This window comes from Nilaparvata lugens, chromosome 3 (assembly GCF_014356525.2).
Source record: "Nilaparvata lugens isolate BPH chromosome 3, ASM1435652v1, whole genome shotgun sequence".
Classification (NCBI taxonomy): domain Eukaryota; kingdom Metazoa; phylum Arthropoda; class Insecta; order Hemiptera; family Delphacidae; genus Nilaparvata; species Nilaparvata lugens.
This window is the reverse complement of record NC_052506.1, coordinates 97,607,663-97,626,120: the sequence shown is the minus strand read 5'-3', so window position 1 is coordinate 97,626,120 and position 18,458 is coordinate 97,607,663. Positions and strand designations below refer to the sequence as shown.

Here is an 18,458-nt window from a genome sequence, read left to right as displayed (position 1 = left end):
TTCTTCTACAATTGGCTTCACCTTGTGTAACTCAAACTTTCAAGTTCATCATCTCTACCGTTTGGAAATCAATCTAAAAATTCCACAACTTGAAGGTTGGATTATTCGTTTGGAATTCTACTTGCTCCTGTTCTCATTTCCACTGGGGGATTTGCCTGCTGTGATGGACGCTTCCATGCTTGTCATCGCATGGCCAGATCACATCATCGCTTGCTGATGTCCTGTTCCTGTGGGTATTGCAGAGTCATTGCCTGTCTGCCTGGCTGCATCTCCTCTTCAAAATTCTATCCAGGTTACGTAAATTGTTCTATTCAATTTTCATTTTACGTATGTATCATAATTGTTTGATTAATGTCTATCTTGACATTCAATTCACTGAGGCCACCGATGCCTATTAATTCATTGGATTTGACAGCTGCCCTTGGCTTCACAAGTGATTTTCTGAGGCCACTGACGCCTATTAATTCATTGGATTTGACAGCTACCCTTGGCTTTACAAGTGATTTTCTGAGGCCACTGATGCCTATATAATTGTATTCAATAGTAGCAACTATTTCATTGGATTTGACAGCTACCCTTGGCTTTACAAGTGATATTTTAAGGCCAGTGACGTCTATTAATTTTTGTTGATGTCTATCTTGACATTCAAATCACTGAAGGCCTATGCCGCATATATCTTTCTCGCTTTGCTCTGTTGCTAGATCGTATTTCAACAATGTACAATTGATAATTAATTAACAATATATTTCATCTTAATTATAAAAATTCATTATGAAACTATTGAGAAATATAATTTCTTGATTAATAAAATATAATTAAGTATTTTAAATGAGAATGAACAGTTGATATTATATCAATAAACCTGTATCAGCTAGGTATCGTCTATAGAAGGCATTGACAAGACGAGGATCGGCAGCGTTGTTCTGCTATCTTTCTCCACTGCCATTATAATAGGCCTGCGCATCTTCTCTAATCGGCTACATCATTTCCGCGGCAAGAAATTTTGCAGAATGTCTCTAATCCATGACCCATACCTCAGATCCATAAGTCAATATTGGCTCTATCATAGCATGATATATTTTTTTTTCTAAGTACTATTCCACAGAATTGGATGCAGTGCTTTGATAATGTTTTTTCCTCCACCTACTGTCTAAAGTACTCACTTTACTCCCTGGAACATAATACTAAAGTGTCACTTTTTCCCTCTCGGTACTAAAAAACAGAAAAACTCCCTAGGGAGGAAAAGTAACTCCATTTAAATAACATGGGAAGCATCTCTATTTTAAAAACATACTTTTGAAATAGGTTAGAATGTCTAAGCTCAGATGAGGAAGCATATAGAGTAGTCATTAAACCAATTAAATTCAATACCTCAACCAGATATTTTTATCAATATTATGAAATTTATGTTTGTATGCTAAAATTATTACAAACTTCATATCACTATACTAAAAAATGTATAAAATTTTGTTTTTTCCATGTTATTCAAAATACCAGCCAACGAATATTCCTCATTAACTGATCAAATTTGAAACGGGAACTTCATCATAGCTGTAGTTGTGGCGTCCATTGTTGTTACAACTTTTGCCTATAGATAGCGCATAGCGCTGTCGGCGGAGAACTGTGATTAAAAGCCAGCTGTTACTCTTTACTTTTTTGATTATGTTGTAACACATTGTTTTGTCAAGTACGTTTTTAGAAATGATTTTATTTGCAGTTTTCATAAAAACGTAGGTGGAGGAAAAATGTTGTGTATATCATGAGTGAAAAATGCTTTATCTCCCTCAGAAAAATTCTGCCCTCAGCTTCAAACTTTTCCCTCAGGGAAATATTATATTCAGCCATATTATATTGTTTTTATATTTTATATATTGTAACACCCAAGTGAAGATAATGATTTATCATTTTTATTACTCCAAAACCTGTCTGAATGTCTTGCCCCATGCCTCCAATATTCAAATAATTCATTAATATTTATGTTCTCTTCAAGCCCCCCACTTTTGAAAATCCTTTATAAGCTTGTTTATAATATATATCATAATATCCTGCTGGTCTTCTGCTAACACCACTTGATCATCTGCAAAGAGGATCGTATGTAAATATTGGCCTGTTTCCTGTTTGTATTCCCATGGAGCTACATTTATCTGATCCACTTTAGGACTACTAAATACTAAGGTAGATTTTGAATAGAGTTGGTGATAGACATCAACCTTGCTTGACACCCTAAGTTGAAAATATAGCAGCTGATTCTCGACTTCCAAGTCCCATTATTTATTCACTGTTTTTATACATTTTCTTTAGAGTGACTTCAGAGCATTTATGTAGACCGTTCAGTGATGTGAATTAAAACATTTTTATTTAATTCCACTAACAAATTTTATATTCCCGGAATATACTGTTATTAAAATGCAGACTACTTTCAAATTCTGCATCTGATAAATTTTGGAATTCAATCTATCGTTTCCATTCTCATTTTAAATCTTTTTAATACACCACACAACTCTCATTTTATCTATTTATTTATTTATGCATTGATAGATACAATATCATTCTCAACTATGGATATATTCTATTTTGAACCTAAGAGATTCGAAGAAATTACAGCATTGCCAATTTGTGTAAAATTGGAACTTTCTCAAATTTCCAAATAAACCACAGAATTGTATCTAGAATATCATCCCCGATGCCCGATATCCCAGTAGTGCTGGAAAAGTTTCAGGATTGGAGGATTGAAAAAAGCAAATTTTTTATGAACTTGATAACATCGCAAAGATATGTTTTTCTTTTGAATATCACATCTCTCAGAAATTTAGGGTGTTGTAACGAGTAAGAATTCTATTAAAAAATATCGGGTAGAATGTCTTCTTTCTATTGGTGTCGACATCATTTTAATCCGACCTATATTATATTTTTAAACATTTTCATATGTCTATCAATGTTCATTTATTTATTTTACATCCCATAATACACAAATCATATAAATGATCAGATAATGTAGAGACATTTCGAGCAGAAATCATGAAATTTTCAACATGCTGGAAACTTTTGAGCAAGCTGGTGAAGTGAGCAAGTTTCTCAAAAATAGTTGGAATTATTTCTCCAATTATTGTCACAAGTAGTCTGAAGATGGTATTTTGGTCCCTAAGGATTTTTAAAGTTAAGAGAGCATTGGTATGCATTGTGTACTAAATTGTATGCTAAAGGCTGGTAATTTACAAACTATTTGACTGAATAGCTGTTTGCACTGAGAACGGCTCACACCCAACACTACTTGGATTATTTGTCGAGGCAAAAGGTTGTCTTTTACACTTTTTATAATCCCGCTAAATTCTTCAAGCGTTCTGTCTCTTGTTTGTTCCAGCTATTGATAGCATAATGGTGGCACACCATTTAGCCACTCCCTTGACTTTGAAACTCCTAATAAGCCATGTCAAAGTCTTGATCATTCTTGAATACCATCTCTGCATTTCATTTTCAATTCTAAATTTTAATGTATTATATTGATGTAGGTCTACATTTTACAAATATTTCTCCACTTCTATAAATGTTTTGTTTCTAGAGTGTCTTTTCTTGTGGTCTCTGATATTATTATTAATATTCAAAATTTTAATTGAATTTGAGTTGGACATACTGTGTCATATTGTGTCTTTCTCAATTTTGGCAGAAGATGCTGTTAAATGTTACCTATATAATCTAGATCTAGTTTCTCAGGGTGCCAATGACATGGTAAATTTCTTTTGCAGAGTTGAAGAATGGATAATTTCCACTTAATTGTTGTTTACTTCATCAGTCTCTGCATTATTGTAAGTAGCAAACATTATAGTATAAAAATACTGATCCAAGATTATTCAGGGCAGGCTACCTCAAGTTTGAAGATTTTTGGTCCTACTATATTACCATAGACACCTCTAATACAAGGCCCCGGCCTATGATATTGCAACGTCGCAGTGTAGGCCTAGAATCTAATACATGATTGGTGAAAAATATTTAAAAAAATACCGTACCAGCTGATCTTTTCCACCAATCATGTATTATATTTTAGGCCTACACTGCAACGACGTTGCAATATCGTAGGCCGGGGCCTTGTATTAGAGGTGGCTATGATATTATTCACTAATTGGAATAGGAATAATTTATTCCGTTCTTAGTGCACCTCTAGATGACCAACTGAACAAACCTGCTAAATTTGAACGTATTTGGTTTAGTAGATTTTTAGTTCTATTTATTATTGATTACAAATGAATGAGTGAGTGAGTGAATGAGTCAGTGCCATTTCGCTTTTATAAACATAGATAGAAGATACTGTGTACAATAATTATGTTTAATTTATAGAAAGATGATGGATGTCATGAGAGATGAGACACAGCACTACCAGGCGGCAACAGTTCAATAATTAAATCATTGTACAGTATTTAAAATCTATCACTTCAATAATTGTTTTCACTCTATCACACTCTTGTGTTCAAAATTTAAAGAAATGTATTTTTTGTTAAATTGTATTTGTTGATGACTAAATGAATTGAATTGAACTTGTCTGAATTGCAGGGTATTGAAGGAGAGGATTGGGGGAACTGGTACGAAAATTATTATCCACCCCCACCTCAGTCTCCTGGAGCTGGGAACCCAGCACCGCAACAAGCATGGCAACCAGCACCGCAACAAGCATGGCAATCAGCACCGCAACAAGCATGGCAACCAGCACCGCAACAAGCATGGCAATCAGCACCGCAACAAGCACCACCCATGCCCACCTATACAGCCCCTCCAACATACCAAAAAAGACCAGCATCACCATCAGGCCCATCGTCTGCGCCAAAACGACTATATACAGGAGCGCCGTCATCCTGTACTTCCTCATCTGTCAATACAATCGTTGGTGAGTAGAATTATAAAGTAAAAATACCTTGCTTATTTGTCTCTGGTAGGACGAAATTGGATGTACGTCATCAGTTCAGTACCGTACATAGGTAATGGATAAAAATGAAGTCTCAATTTTTCCAAAACATACAAAATTATCAAATGCTTCAAAAATTTGAAAATCAATACTATTCACAACTTAATCAAAAAATGTGATGATCAAATTTGTCAACAGTCTTTTTAGTATGAGCTCTATTCATAGTCCAGTCACTATATACTTTGGTGCTTGTAATTTATATTGTAGTTCTGATTTTTTAATATATTTTTTTGGATACATGAGAGAGGTCTAGAACTAATTTCTTCATGCAAAATTTCCTTGTGTTAGATACAGAATGGCCCAAAAACCTCGTATTTTCAGTTCATTTTCCAGTTTTCAGCTATTTCTGCCAAATCCAGTAATTGGAGATAGAGAGTTCCAAATGATCCCATTTTATTCAGAATTTCATAATTTAAAAGAAGGTGAGAGAAAATTTTTCCATCCGATAAATACAAGGTATTTGGGCCACTCTGTATCTAACACAAGGAAATTTTGCATGAAGAATATTGGTTCTAGACTTCTCTCATGTATCCAAATAATATTATATTGAAAAATCAGAACTACAATATAAATTGCAAGCACACCCCCTTTTTTTATGTCTATATTGACCAGACTATCATGACTAGCAGGTAACTCGTGCTCCGCAAGGGTCAGCCTGAATGATGTCACCTCCTTAGAGAGTTGACAAGTTGTCGGCGTCAGCCGGTCACCTCATGAACCGGTTTAGAGGTGACATCCGGATGGGGTGACCAGTTGACGGGGTAACACCCAGACGTCTACCCAGTGTGCAACACACACCAGATTTTTTTCAATGTGTTGTGTTAGCCTACATGGAGCATGGAGATCATTTGCAAGCGCTACTGAAAGCTAAACACTGACTGACCATTCTATTCATACCATACCTTGTTTATTTCTGTAGTGGCTGTTTTCTGCAGAAGTCCACAATAGTCTGGGTGCAAATCGAAGACCTAACAAAGAAATTGAGACATTTTCCACAGCGGTTACTCAAAAATGACCACGGAATAACATTTGCACCCAGACTATCAATTGAGTATTGAGGACTTTATTCTTACTATGAAAGTTTTCAACTCCATCTATATTGAACTTCATAAATAATCATATTGACTTCTTGAGCAACAATAAGGATCAGTTTTGGGGTGTTGGCCTGTTGCCTCCAAAGATATTGTTAAACAATGAAGAAATAGAAATTGTGCAAAATTACCATTTATGAAAAATGTTTTCCAGAATTATTCAATATAATGGACAATGACAGAGATGGTTTTATCTGCGCCCAAAATTATGGGACCATACGCAACAGTGAACTATATAAAAATCCAGCAGGTATGCATTTAATTCTATGTAATCTCTCATGTACATGACAAATCCAACAAGTTATGAGATGAATAAGAATAAGAATCTTTATTGACCAATAAGTACATAATATTATACAATAGGCTTTGTCACTTTGTGAGGGCGCAACATGCGACCCAGTCAAACATATTACAAAAATTAAGATTACAAATCAATTACCAGTCCAGTTATTTATGTCAGTAAGATGAAGATACTCTTCAGTAGAGTAAAAAGCACTTTGCTTCAGCAAATAGGATATTGCTGGGATAATTTTTTTTGGCAGGATCCTGATTGTGCGCGGCAATTTGTTAAACAATAAATATTGCTGATACCTATTGCTTTTTAATGATTTGCTTAGTCTAATATATGGCATAACTATGTTATCCCTGTGTCTAGTTAGATGTGCATGCTGATGATAGTGTTGTTTGAAATAATTTATATTTTTTTAAACATAAATTGGGTTACAGTAAATGTACATAGATGGAAGAGTCATAATACTCAGTTCAATAAAGCTATATTTACAAGTTTCATCACTCTTCAGGCCAACTATGCAACGAATAGCTTTTTTTCTGCCATACGAATACTTTTTTCATCTCACTACTATTACCCCACAGTCAAAGTCCATAATTAAGTTGAGAGTGAAAAATACCATAATAGGTAAGAATCAAGACCCTCTTACTAACGTTACATATTTTTCAATTTCCTTAAAAGAAACATGACTCTGGCCAACTTTTTACATAAATATTCTACATGACTAGTCCAGGTCGGCTTGCTGTCCAGCATGATTCCTAATAATTTCTCTGGCTTTAGGTACGACTGGTGTACAATATTTAAATTATTATGAAGAGTGAAAATTATATTCTCTGTTTTACCCTCATTAAGTGTCAGGCAATTTGCTCCATACCACTCTTTACTACGGTCCATTGACAAAAGAAGGCTGTCTAACAAACTATCTACATTTACATTCGAATCCAAAATGGTAGTGTCATCAGCATAAAGCACAGAAAAGCTGGGTACATTTACATTAAAATCATTGATAAAAACTAAGAATAAAAAGGGCCCAAGGACCGAACCTTGAGGTACTCCAGCCAATACTTTCTTTGATTTGGATTTACAATTATTATTGAGCTTAACAATTTGGTATCTATCTCTAAGGTAACTTTCTATTAATTCTAGTTCACTGTTTCTGATTCCATAGTGTTCAAGCTTCCGGCAAAGAATGTCATGTGAAACAACATCAAACGCTTTACTCAGGTCCAACATTTCACCTCCTACAACCATCCTCTTCTCAAAACTATCAAGGATGTAATTTACTATTTTTTCAACCGCCATTGTGGTTGAACAGTTAGGCCTGAACCCAAATTGGTTGACATTTAACAGTTTGTTGATTGTGAAATAGTCATACAATTGATGGAAAATAAAAGTCTCTATTATCTTGCTAATTATTGTAACAATTGCTATTGGCCTGTAGTTTTCAGGTAATTCACGATCACCTTTTTTGAAAATCGGACTGAGTAATGAGAGCTTTAAGCAATCGGGAAATTTTCCAGTAAGCAAAACTAAATTTATTATCACTGTTAAGGGGGCCAATATAGATTCAATAGGTAATTTTTTTTAGCAAAAAATTGGACATACCAGAATAATCTTCACTTTTTGATGCACTTCAACTACTTACAATCGATCTAATAGTATATGGATCTACCACTTTCCATGAAAAGTTAAGCATTTGTCTATTAATACCCTCAGTGAATTTATAATTTTTTTCAAAAATCATAATAGGTGAGTGGAGAGGAGTTTTGCTTTTTGGCTGCATTATCTGGGATATTAATAAATTAATCATTCAGCGTTTCTGGTGAGAGATTAACTTTTGGATGCGCCATGTTTAGCCCTGTCTCTTTTTTAACAATTCTCCAGGCTGTTCTACATCTATTAGCTGATTTGCTGATAATGTTATCATTTGCTGCAATTTCTGCATGATCTATAGCTGTATTGCACAGCTTCTTATAGTTTTTGAAGTCAGCCTTTGCATTCCCAGTATTGCTTATCTTCCAGATACTATAATACATCATTAGACGTTCCCTCATTAGCTTCAGTTCAGGCATGAACCAATATTTTTTTGACTAGATTTGGGCCTAAGTTTATAGTCAATTAAAGGACAATGAACATTCAGGTAAAACATTAAAACATTTATAAACGTAGATATCACAGTATTTGTATCACAGACATTGAAAATATTCGACCAGTTGTAATTAGATGGACACCTATTATAATTATTTAGTCTAACAGACGAGATAAGACACATTTTGTGAAATTCTGTTTCCTTATCATTCTTTGTACTATTGATAACTCCTATTGAAAAATTAACAAAAATACCTGCATGGTCAGATATAAGGTCCTGTTCATACAATTCATATTTGTGGGAAACAAATTTAAATGTGTCCCAAATATTTGAGCGAGTACAGGGGTGCCGGGGGGAAAAATTTGGAAAGTCTGGAGGTTTTCCCATAACCTCCAGTGTAGTATGCAACAGATTTGGTATTCAGTTTACACAGCGATCTTATAGTTTTGGCTGGGAATTTTTCGTATTTGGAAAAAATCCAAATTTTCAAAGAAAACTCAATTTTCCGGGTCGCCATTTGAATTTGGTTGAAATTTAGCTATGGTTATAGGTTTATCACCGGCAGCTGAACGAAAAAGCTTGTAATAAATTTTTTGTGGGAAACAAATTTATATGTGTCCCAAATATTTGGGCAAGTACAGGGGTGCCGGGGGAAAAATTTGGAATGTCTGGAGGTTTTCCCATAGCCTCCAGTGTAGTATGCAACAGATTTGGTATTCAGTTTACACAGCGATCTTATAGTTTTGGCTGGGAATTTTTCGTATTTGGGAAAACTCCAAATTTTTGATGAAAACTCAATTTCCTGGTTCACCATTTGAATTCGGTTGAAATTTAGCTATGGTTATAGGTTTATCACTGGCAGCTGAACGAAGAAGCTTGTAATAAATTTTTTGTGGGAAACAAATTTAAATGTGTTCCAAATATTTGGGCGTGTACAGGGGTGCCGGGGGGAAAAATTTGGAAGGTCTGGAGGTTTTTCCGTAGCCTCCAGTGTAGTATGCAACAGATTTGGTATTCAGTTTTCACAGCGATCTTATAGTTTTGGCTGGTAATTTTTTGTATTTGGGAAAACTTGAAATTTTCGATGAAAACTCAATTTCCAGGGTCGCCATTTGAATTTGTTTGAAATTCAACTATTGCTATAGGCTTATCTCCGGGGGCTGAACAAAAAAGCTTTTATAGGATTTTCTGTGCGATGCTGATTTCAAATGTCGAAAAAATTTGGGGGTCTCCAGGGGGCCAGGGGGGTGAAATTTTCGTGTTTTGGAGGTTTTCCCATAGCTTTCAGTACGTTCCCTAATTGATTTCGAGGTTGGTTCTCCGTGACGATCAGCCGTATTGGCTGTGAATTTTTTGTCTATGTGGCTTTAATATAATAAAGATTCAGTAAACTCAGGTTTAATACATGTAAACACATTGTCCAGGCTTGCTCTTCCCCTTGTAGGAAGGGAGTGTACATTATTATAAATTGAAGGATTTCACTACATCCATGAATTGGAGGACCTCCGGTCTATGATCATCAAGTATGTTTATATTGAAATCTCCAGTGATTGCAATAGAAGAGTAGGGGTTTTCAGTGATAAAGTTTAAAACTTCTTTCAATATAGTTAAGAAGTCCTGAAGATCAGAGTCAGGTGTCCTGTATAGACACATTATAATAGTCTACAGTTGTTTTGGACAATTTTTTGTGGCTGACATTTCAAATACCCTATCCTTACAAAAATTTTTAACATTCAGTGTACTTGTTTCGTGTTTGGTATTATCATTTTATTGTAGCTTGAGAGTCCTAAGCTAATTTGTAATTTGCCGCCAGCCCTCAGCTAGTTACTTGTGGTTGCGCTGTTACCGTACGCTTTGTAATCTAGCACATGCGATCAGTGGAAGCGTCCCTTTTTTTGCATTCATTGTAAGTGACCATCAGGAGAAACCACTCTCGTTTAAACCACTCTCGTTATAACCACTTATCTATTACCAGTATTGTGGAAAACCTCATTTAATTCTTATTATGATAAATTATTATACCGGCCGTGACAAACCATAACTCATACCTCAATCCTTCCCGCAATATTGTTCCACCTCATTTCCGACCTTTTACCGCAAATAGTGAAATACCTAATAGTGCTTCAAGACATAGTTCATCGATGCTACATGTGGCCACACCAACGAACCAACGCTTCAACTACATATGGTGACAAGGAACAATATCAAGGTATTCAGATTCATTTATAAATTTTATTATTTTTATCCTTGCATTGCGTTTTGTGGTATCCTCACCCCTTCCTCTGGTCCTCCATTTTGATACAGTCTTATTTTCTACTCCTTTTATTTCTTCAATATCCTCAATCCCGAACAATTAGTTTACTGGGCAAAATTTGTGAATCAATATTTTTATTTTATTGGAAATTTTATGTTCATTCAAGCTATCAGTCATTCAGTTTGTTCCAACATTCAAACACGATTTCTGAATATCATTATTGCGCGAGTCAAGATTTGTTCGTTACTAACTTGGCTTCGATTTACTGCTACTCTGTCAGTACAATCAACCCATTGCTTTACTGCTTGGCGCTTATCGCGAATTGTAACGGAACAATTTTGTTATCTCTCTCGACTATTATGTTATCCCTCTCAACATGTTCATTTTGAACTTGAACCTCTACTGCCTTTTGCTATTCAATCGAAAATAAGTTGATGACTTGTGGCAAATTACTTATTGTAGTAAATACTCATTGTTATTAAATAATTATTAACTAATATTAAATATTAATTACTAATAAATAATTAAATATTAGTGAACTTATATAACTATATTGATTTGTAATTGTAAAACTCAATTACTTATTTCTAACTCGAAATACTATTCGGTATATTTTCTCATAATTCTTCGGTATAATTAGAATTCTCAGTCTATTAATTTCTATTGTGAAACTGCATTATTAACTGTATATTTCGAATATTATTTGACTTATTTCCTCTTATGCATCATATAAGCCAACTTTTCTTTCAAATTGTACTTTTAAAAAACCTCAATTCCAATAATTGCATTGGTTTATAGTAATTCTCTTAGCTTCTTATGGCTATTCTTGCAATCTCAATTATTTATTGTACCTCAAGTTATTATTGTCAATTTGAATATTGTGATAAAACCTTATTGTTATGAAGTTACTAGTCATCTTGGCTAAATCTCTAGCAGTAGTCACTGTCAAAAAGAACAATGCATTTGAACAAATTCAGATATTATATATGTCAAAAAAGATCTCTGATAAGGAGATTTATCAGAAATTGCTAGCTCGTTCTAAATATTTGAACATATTAAGATCAGATTTATCTGAGTCACTGGATGTCTATCACGAATTGCAATTAGAGGTGGATGACAAGTTCACACCTAATTACTCACCACTAAACAGCGCAGATGAGATGATTGATTGTATCAACCTCACATTAAAAAACATAGAAATGAAATTGTCAAAGTCAAAACCTGAACATGAACAGGTCGTTCGCTTACCTAAGCTTGACTTGAAACATTTCTCTGGCGACCCTCTCTCGATTGGACATCATTTATTAATTTATTTGACTCAAGTATTCACTCAAATCCTATGCTATCAGGTGTAATCAAACTTCAATATATGTCGGGCTCTATCTCAGGAGAACCGCTTGATTTCATAAAATCACTACTACCAATAACTGATAGTAATTATCAGGTAGCCTATGATTTGCTTCAGGAACGTTATAATTCACCACGACGATTGATATCACTTCACCTCAACAAAATTCTAGATTTATCTAATATCACTCATCAACCGTCTCAAATGAGGAAATTTCTCAACTCCTACAATGAGAATACTCAAGCATTGAAGGGATTAAAAATTTATATAACCGCTAATAATCCTTTACTATGTGCTCTTATAATGCGAAAAATGGATAACAACCTCAGAAAAAAGTTTGAGCATTTTCGTTCTTTGAACAAAACTAGTGAGACCGCTCTTGCAGAAGCAAAAGAAATAATTACATTTTAACTCGAGAGTGCAATGAAATTGAAAATTCAAATCTTCACTCCACTTCTGCACCTAGAACCGTTTCATTGTCTACTTCAGCTTCAGAAAATAAATACTCTCCTAAAATAAATAGGAATTTTCGTACTAACAAGGTCACATTGATGAATTATAATGATGAAATCAAACATGAAACAAAACCATTTGAATGTTTTGTTTGCCGAAACAATGATCATAAAATTTATTCGTGTCCGGCTTTCAAAAATAATGCACCCAAGGCACGCTTTCAGATTGTCAAAGAAAACAAACGATGCATTTCCTGTTTAGGAAACCACACTCTCGAAAAATGTAAGTCTAAAGCTAACTGCTTCACCTGTCATAAAATACATCATAATCTACTACATTTTGAAAATAACCATTCAACTAACAACACGACACCTCTCAAATCAAGCAGTCATGGAGATACCTCAGCTCAACCTTAAATCAACATGACACCTCCTCCTGTTGTACTGACCACTACTGATACTCATCAGCGACCTCATCATTCAACCTCTACAGTACTAATTGGAACCTTGCTTGTTAAAATTACCTCTCCTCATGGAAACAGCCACGTTTTCCGCGCACTTGCTGACTCTGGTAGTCAACCATGTTTTCTTACTGAAAATGCTGCACAATTATTGTGTGCACCTCGCATTAACAGTAACCACAGTGTTATTGGATTTTCTCAATCGCCCATACGTTCTAAGGGACTCACCTCTCTCACTATTGAAACTCTGAGTGGCAATATTATTTCATCCTATCAAGAATTCTTGATTATTGATAAAATTTGTGTAAATCTACCCCGCACGGAAATTGCTCCTGAGGTCTTACAGAAAGTACAACCATATCTTCTGGCTGATCCTACGTTTCATCTAGCTGGAGGCATAGATATTCTTCTTGGTGCTTCAGTCTATCCTCTTCTGCTTAACCAAATCGTTCATCACCTCGGTCCTGGTCTGCCAAGTTTAATTGGGACTCATTTTGGTTTCATAGTTATGGGTGTAACTCCAGCTAAACCTCAAGTTGATTCTTCCCTTGCTCTACAACAATCAACCACACTCTTGGCTGTCAATAATTTGCACAACTCAACTCTCTCCAATGCTTTTGGGAACAAGAAGAACCTCCAATGGCTTCTAAAAAATCTGAAAAAGAATGTCTATGCGATGAGCATTTCCTCTCAAACTATTCCCGTGATGAATCTGGACGATTTTGTGTCAGACTGCCATTCAAGGCCCAACACCCTCCTTTGGGTCAGTCTAAAGCCACTGCTGAACACAGATTGAATTCAATAGAGAGAAAATTCAAGGCTCAATCATACTTTCAGTCTTTATATGCTGATTTCATGTCAGAGTATCTGACATTAGGTCATATGGAATTTACTAACCCCGCTGATCTACCTACTAGACATTATTTTCTACCTCATCATGAAGTTCTCCAAGAATCCAGTAGTACTACTCGCCTACGTACTGTATTTGATGCCAGTTCCAAAACCACAACTGGTATTTCCTTAAACCAGATTCTTCTTACTGGAAGGAAAATGTAGACCAACATTTGTGATTTGTTGCTTATCTTCCGACTACACAAGATTGTTTTCTCTTGTGATATATGCCAAATGTACAGGCAGATCCAAGTTCATCCTGATGATCAGTGCTATCAGTTGATTTTATGGCATACTGATCCTCCTCAATCTGCTTCAGTCTTCAAGTTGACTACAGTAACATATGGAATGAGCTGCTCTCCGTTTCTTGCTATTAGAACTCTTCACCAACTTGCCACTGAGGAAGGTGACTCCTATCTAGAAGCTGCTGAAATTCTGTGCTCTCAAACCTTTGTTGATGATGTCATTGCCGGTGCAGACTCTGAAGAAGAGGCTTCAAGACTACAACAACAACTGATCTCACTCCTCAAACATGGTGGATTTGAACTATGAAAATGGACTTCAAATTCCAACTCAATTCTTTCCAGCCTGCCTGATGGTAACCTTGAGACTCCTGCATTTCTTCAAGATGATCATCAACAACCTCACTTCACAATCCTGGACATCCAGTGGTCAGCATCAAATGATTGTTTTACATATAACCTCAACCTACCTCATGATGCTACAACTGAACGCACGGTATTGAGCGTGATTGCCAAGATCTATGACCCCTGTGGCTTTCTCTCTCCAGTGGTATTGTGGGCTAAATGCTTCATGCAACTACTCTGGACAAAGGTTCTAGATTGGGATCAACATTTGCCTCCTGAATTGCTGGCAATGTGGCGAGATTTTGTTGACACCTCAGCCACACTCCAAGACATTTCAGTACCATGAGCTCTAAAATCATTTCAGTCTAGCAGTACTGAATTACATGGCTTTGCTGATGCTTCTGAACATGGATTTGCTGCAGTGATATACCTCAGATCATCACAGAATGATACTTCTGCCAATTTTCAGTTACTTGTTTCTAAAACTCAAGTAGCCCCTTTGAAAAAACTCACTCTACCACGTTTAGAATTGTGTGCTGCTCACTTACTTGCTCAGTTGACCTCATATGTGATCTCAACCTTTCATAAAAAACTAGGGAGTTCTCTTCTATCACATTATGGTGCGATTCTGCTGTAACCTTGACTTGGCTGCAGACCCCTCCTCATCGGCTCAACACTTTTGTCGCAAACAATGTTGCTCAAATGCAAGAACTGGTACCCTCTGACAGCTGGAGACATATTTCTGGTAAACAGAAACCTGCCTCACATGGAATACTTCCTGCTGAATTACCTTCTCACAACTTGTTGTGGACAGGCCCATCCTGGCTACAGGAACCTCCTGACCTCTGGCCAATTCCTGCATTCACTCCTGTGGAACTGGCTGAGACTGAAAGCAAACCTCTATCGCCCATCACTCTTATTGCTACTGCGCCTCAAGAATGGGATCTAATTCACAAATTCTCTTCATTCAGCTAACTTCAGCATGTTATGTTCTACATCATACACTTCATTTATAATACTCATCATCCACAGAAAAGGCTTGAATCTCTCACCTCCCAGGAATTGACTGATGCAAAATGTGCAATTTTCAAGCAAGTTCAAGACTCAGCATTTTGACAAGACATTGACATGCTCAAAAAGGAAAAATCTTCAACAGTATCAACCTCACTTCGCCGCCTTTCTCCATTTGTCGATGATGATGGTCTCCTGCGAGTTGAAGGTCGCTTAAATCAATCTCATCTATCAGTGGATCTTCAACATCCTGTCATCCTTCCAAAATGTCATCATGTGGTCAACCTCCTGATTGATTCCTACCACAAACAATATCTACACTCTGGAGCTCAATTAACTCAATCTCTCCTTGCACAACATGTCTGGATCCTCTCTGCACGCAGTATAATCCGCTCTTGAATTTTCAAATGTCATGTCTGTTTTCAACATAAACCACGCCATGACATTCCACCAATGGGACAACTACCTCAGCCTCGAGTGACATCCTCTCATCCTTTCCGCAATACTGGAATTGATCACAGTGGTTCATTTAACATCAAGGTGTATAATTTATGCTCCACTTCTATCAACAAGGCCTACATCTGTGCTTTTGTATGCATGGTGACAAAAGCAATTCACATTGAAGTAGTAACTGACTTGTCCTCTGAAGCATTCATTGCTGAAACGTTTTTATTTTGTTTTATTCAATCCTTCCACTGTATGCTAACGAAACTGGATTCAAACCGACAGATTTAGGAATCAATTCCATCAACACAAAGTAAGAAAGACCGGAATAATTCAATTAACATATACTTAATTAATTTGACAGCAGTCTACAGACCTTAAACATTGCAAATGGGTAGTATTGTAATAAAAACGATATATTCGGTAGTAAGCATGTGTGTTAAATTTAATTTTGAAGATAAACAGAATTGGACAAATTTAAATATAGAATCAAATCAATTGTACAGTTATCGATAGTTAAAAGAACCATCTAATTAAATATTGAAAACAGATTAAACGGTGCAACAAATTATGAATATAAAATAAACAGATTACATTTTGATCTCAATACATAGTGATTCAGATAAATACCTTATATGTTGAGGAGGGGCGCCCCAAAACCCTTTTAATCGATGAACACTTTTGCAATATTTTACTTTTCGCGAGCACTGTTTACACTTTATCCATATGGGCGATGTTACGAAGTTTGGCTGATATCCTTATACGTCGATATTATTTGAAGATGGCGAATCTTGTGGTGTGGCGGGTTTGTACAATTACGAACTCCAGTGGAATCTTCCCAGATTCGTCTGGACCAGTCCTCGTACCAGAATAATTAGACTGGACGTCCTGGATTCGTAATCATTGGTCTGGTTCACTGAATGTAGACTTGCAGCCTCACCATGGAACGTGGAATATGGGACCTGGCTTCAATCATGGACTTCAGGCATGGACATCCAGCATAGACATCGAGCATAGACTTCGAGCGTAGACATCGACCGCTGTTTGGGATATAAAGGAAAAACCATTTTGTAAATCCTATCCATACTATAACTTATATAATATTTAATAAACAGTAGAAAATTAAGTTTTAACAAAATTTAATACAATAGAAATAATTATTTAAATTTTTCCAATAAAAATTTACTCAAGAATTTTAGAAACAAGAAGTCTATTACTTTCTTATTATTTGAAATTTAGACAAATTCACTTCGAAACAGAATTACTACCAGAGCAGAGAAATATAACAAATTAAGGAAATACTTTCTTCAGATATGGGTAAGAACCAATATATATAATTTTAAAATTAAAAAATTCAAGATTTATATGATAACTTATTTGTTTCCACAAAATTAATAGAAAAGAAATACAATGAATTATTATATATAGTAATTACCTTTAATAGCGGGTTTTTGCACGCATTAAAACAATCTGATGTAATATTTGAATACCGGCATTTTAAATTATAAATTTGAGGACTACTGTGAACTATGGAGTTACTACCGGTTTTGTATTAATAGAAAACTTCACATTACTTAGTGAACAAACTAAGTACAGAATTTACAGTTAAACATGAAAAAAAAATAAGAAGCGGGAGTTACATCCTTTCTCACCGGGAGCTCGACTTGAACTAGCTGTTTTCTACCAAAAATTGTTATTCGACCGTTAATCAGGAAGAAGAACAAGAAAGAAATTGCAGCGACAAGGACAGAAACTGAGCGAGCTCCCTGTTGACAGAATGGGAGTAAGTGAGAAAATCGAATGGGAGAAAGAAACTCTCATTCGACAGTATTCGACAAACCTCCTAGATAAGGATGTTTTTCAAAGAATTAACCGAAAAACAAGATAATTTTTGAAACAAGAATAATTCTGTTACATTGCTGCTTTGAAGAGATTTGTTTCTCGGCGTGGCCTCTGTAAAAACCTCTATTCTGACTGTGGGACAAATTTTGTTGGTGCTAACAATATTTCCCAGGCTCTTCTCAAAACAAAACGAATCCTACTTTCTGAGTTTGCTGCTCATCAAGGCATCGTTTTCCACTTCAACCCACCTGCCGCTCCTCATCAGGGTGGCCTCTGGGAAGCAGCCATCAAGAGTATCAAACACCACCTCTGCCGTGTCATTGGTGAACAAATACCGACACTTGTTGAATTCACTACGCTCATCACTCAAATAGAGGCAATACTAAATTCTCGACCTCTTACTCCTCTGTCAAATGATCCAATCGATATATCCGCCCTAACACCAGGTCATTTCTTGACTGGATCACCATTGGTTGCCATTCCTGAAGAAGATTATCAAGATGTAAACCTCAATCGCCTCAAACACTGGAAACTTATTGAAGCACTCCACCAACACATCTGGAAGAGATAGCTTTTGAATACATCCACACCCTCCAACAGAAAACCAAATGGAACAAGGCTAATCGCAATCTACAGCTTGGAGATCTTGTCATGGTCCATCAACCTACTCCACCTCTCACATGGCCACTAGCCCGGATTATTGATGTCTATCCAGGAAAGGATGGAGTTGTAAGAGTGGTTCACT

The 18,458-nt window shown here is 35.9% G+C and overlaps 1 protein-coding gene across 5 annotated transcripts in view; it reads left to right on the top strand.

Annotated features, from left to right (window-relative positions):
• The window catches only part of LOC111045634 (actin cytoskeleton-regulatory complex protein PAN1), an 85,401-nt gene that overhangs the window by 10,943 nt on the left and 56,000 nt on the right, over nucleotides 1-18,458 (top strand). For 4 of the 5 annotated variants that reach the window (XM_039425229.1, XM_039425232.1, XM_039425230.1 and 1 more), the window contains exons 2-4: nucleotides 3,744-3,803; nucleotides 4,546-4,876; nucleotides 6,200-6,295. In XM_039425229.1, coding sequence (XP_039281163.1) covers nucleotides 3,753-3,803; nucleotides 4,546-4,876; nucleotides 6,200-6,295 — 478 coding nt within the window. In that variant the 5' untranslated portion in view covers nucleotides 3,744-3,752. The remainder of the gene's footprint in view (nucleotides 1-3,743; nucleotides 3,804-4,545; nucleotides 4,877-6,199; nucleotides 6,296-18,458) is intronic. The other variant, XM_039425231.1, reaches the window with a different exon arrangement.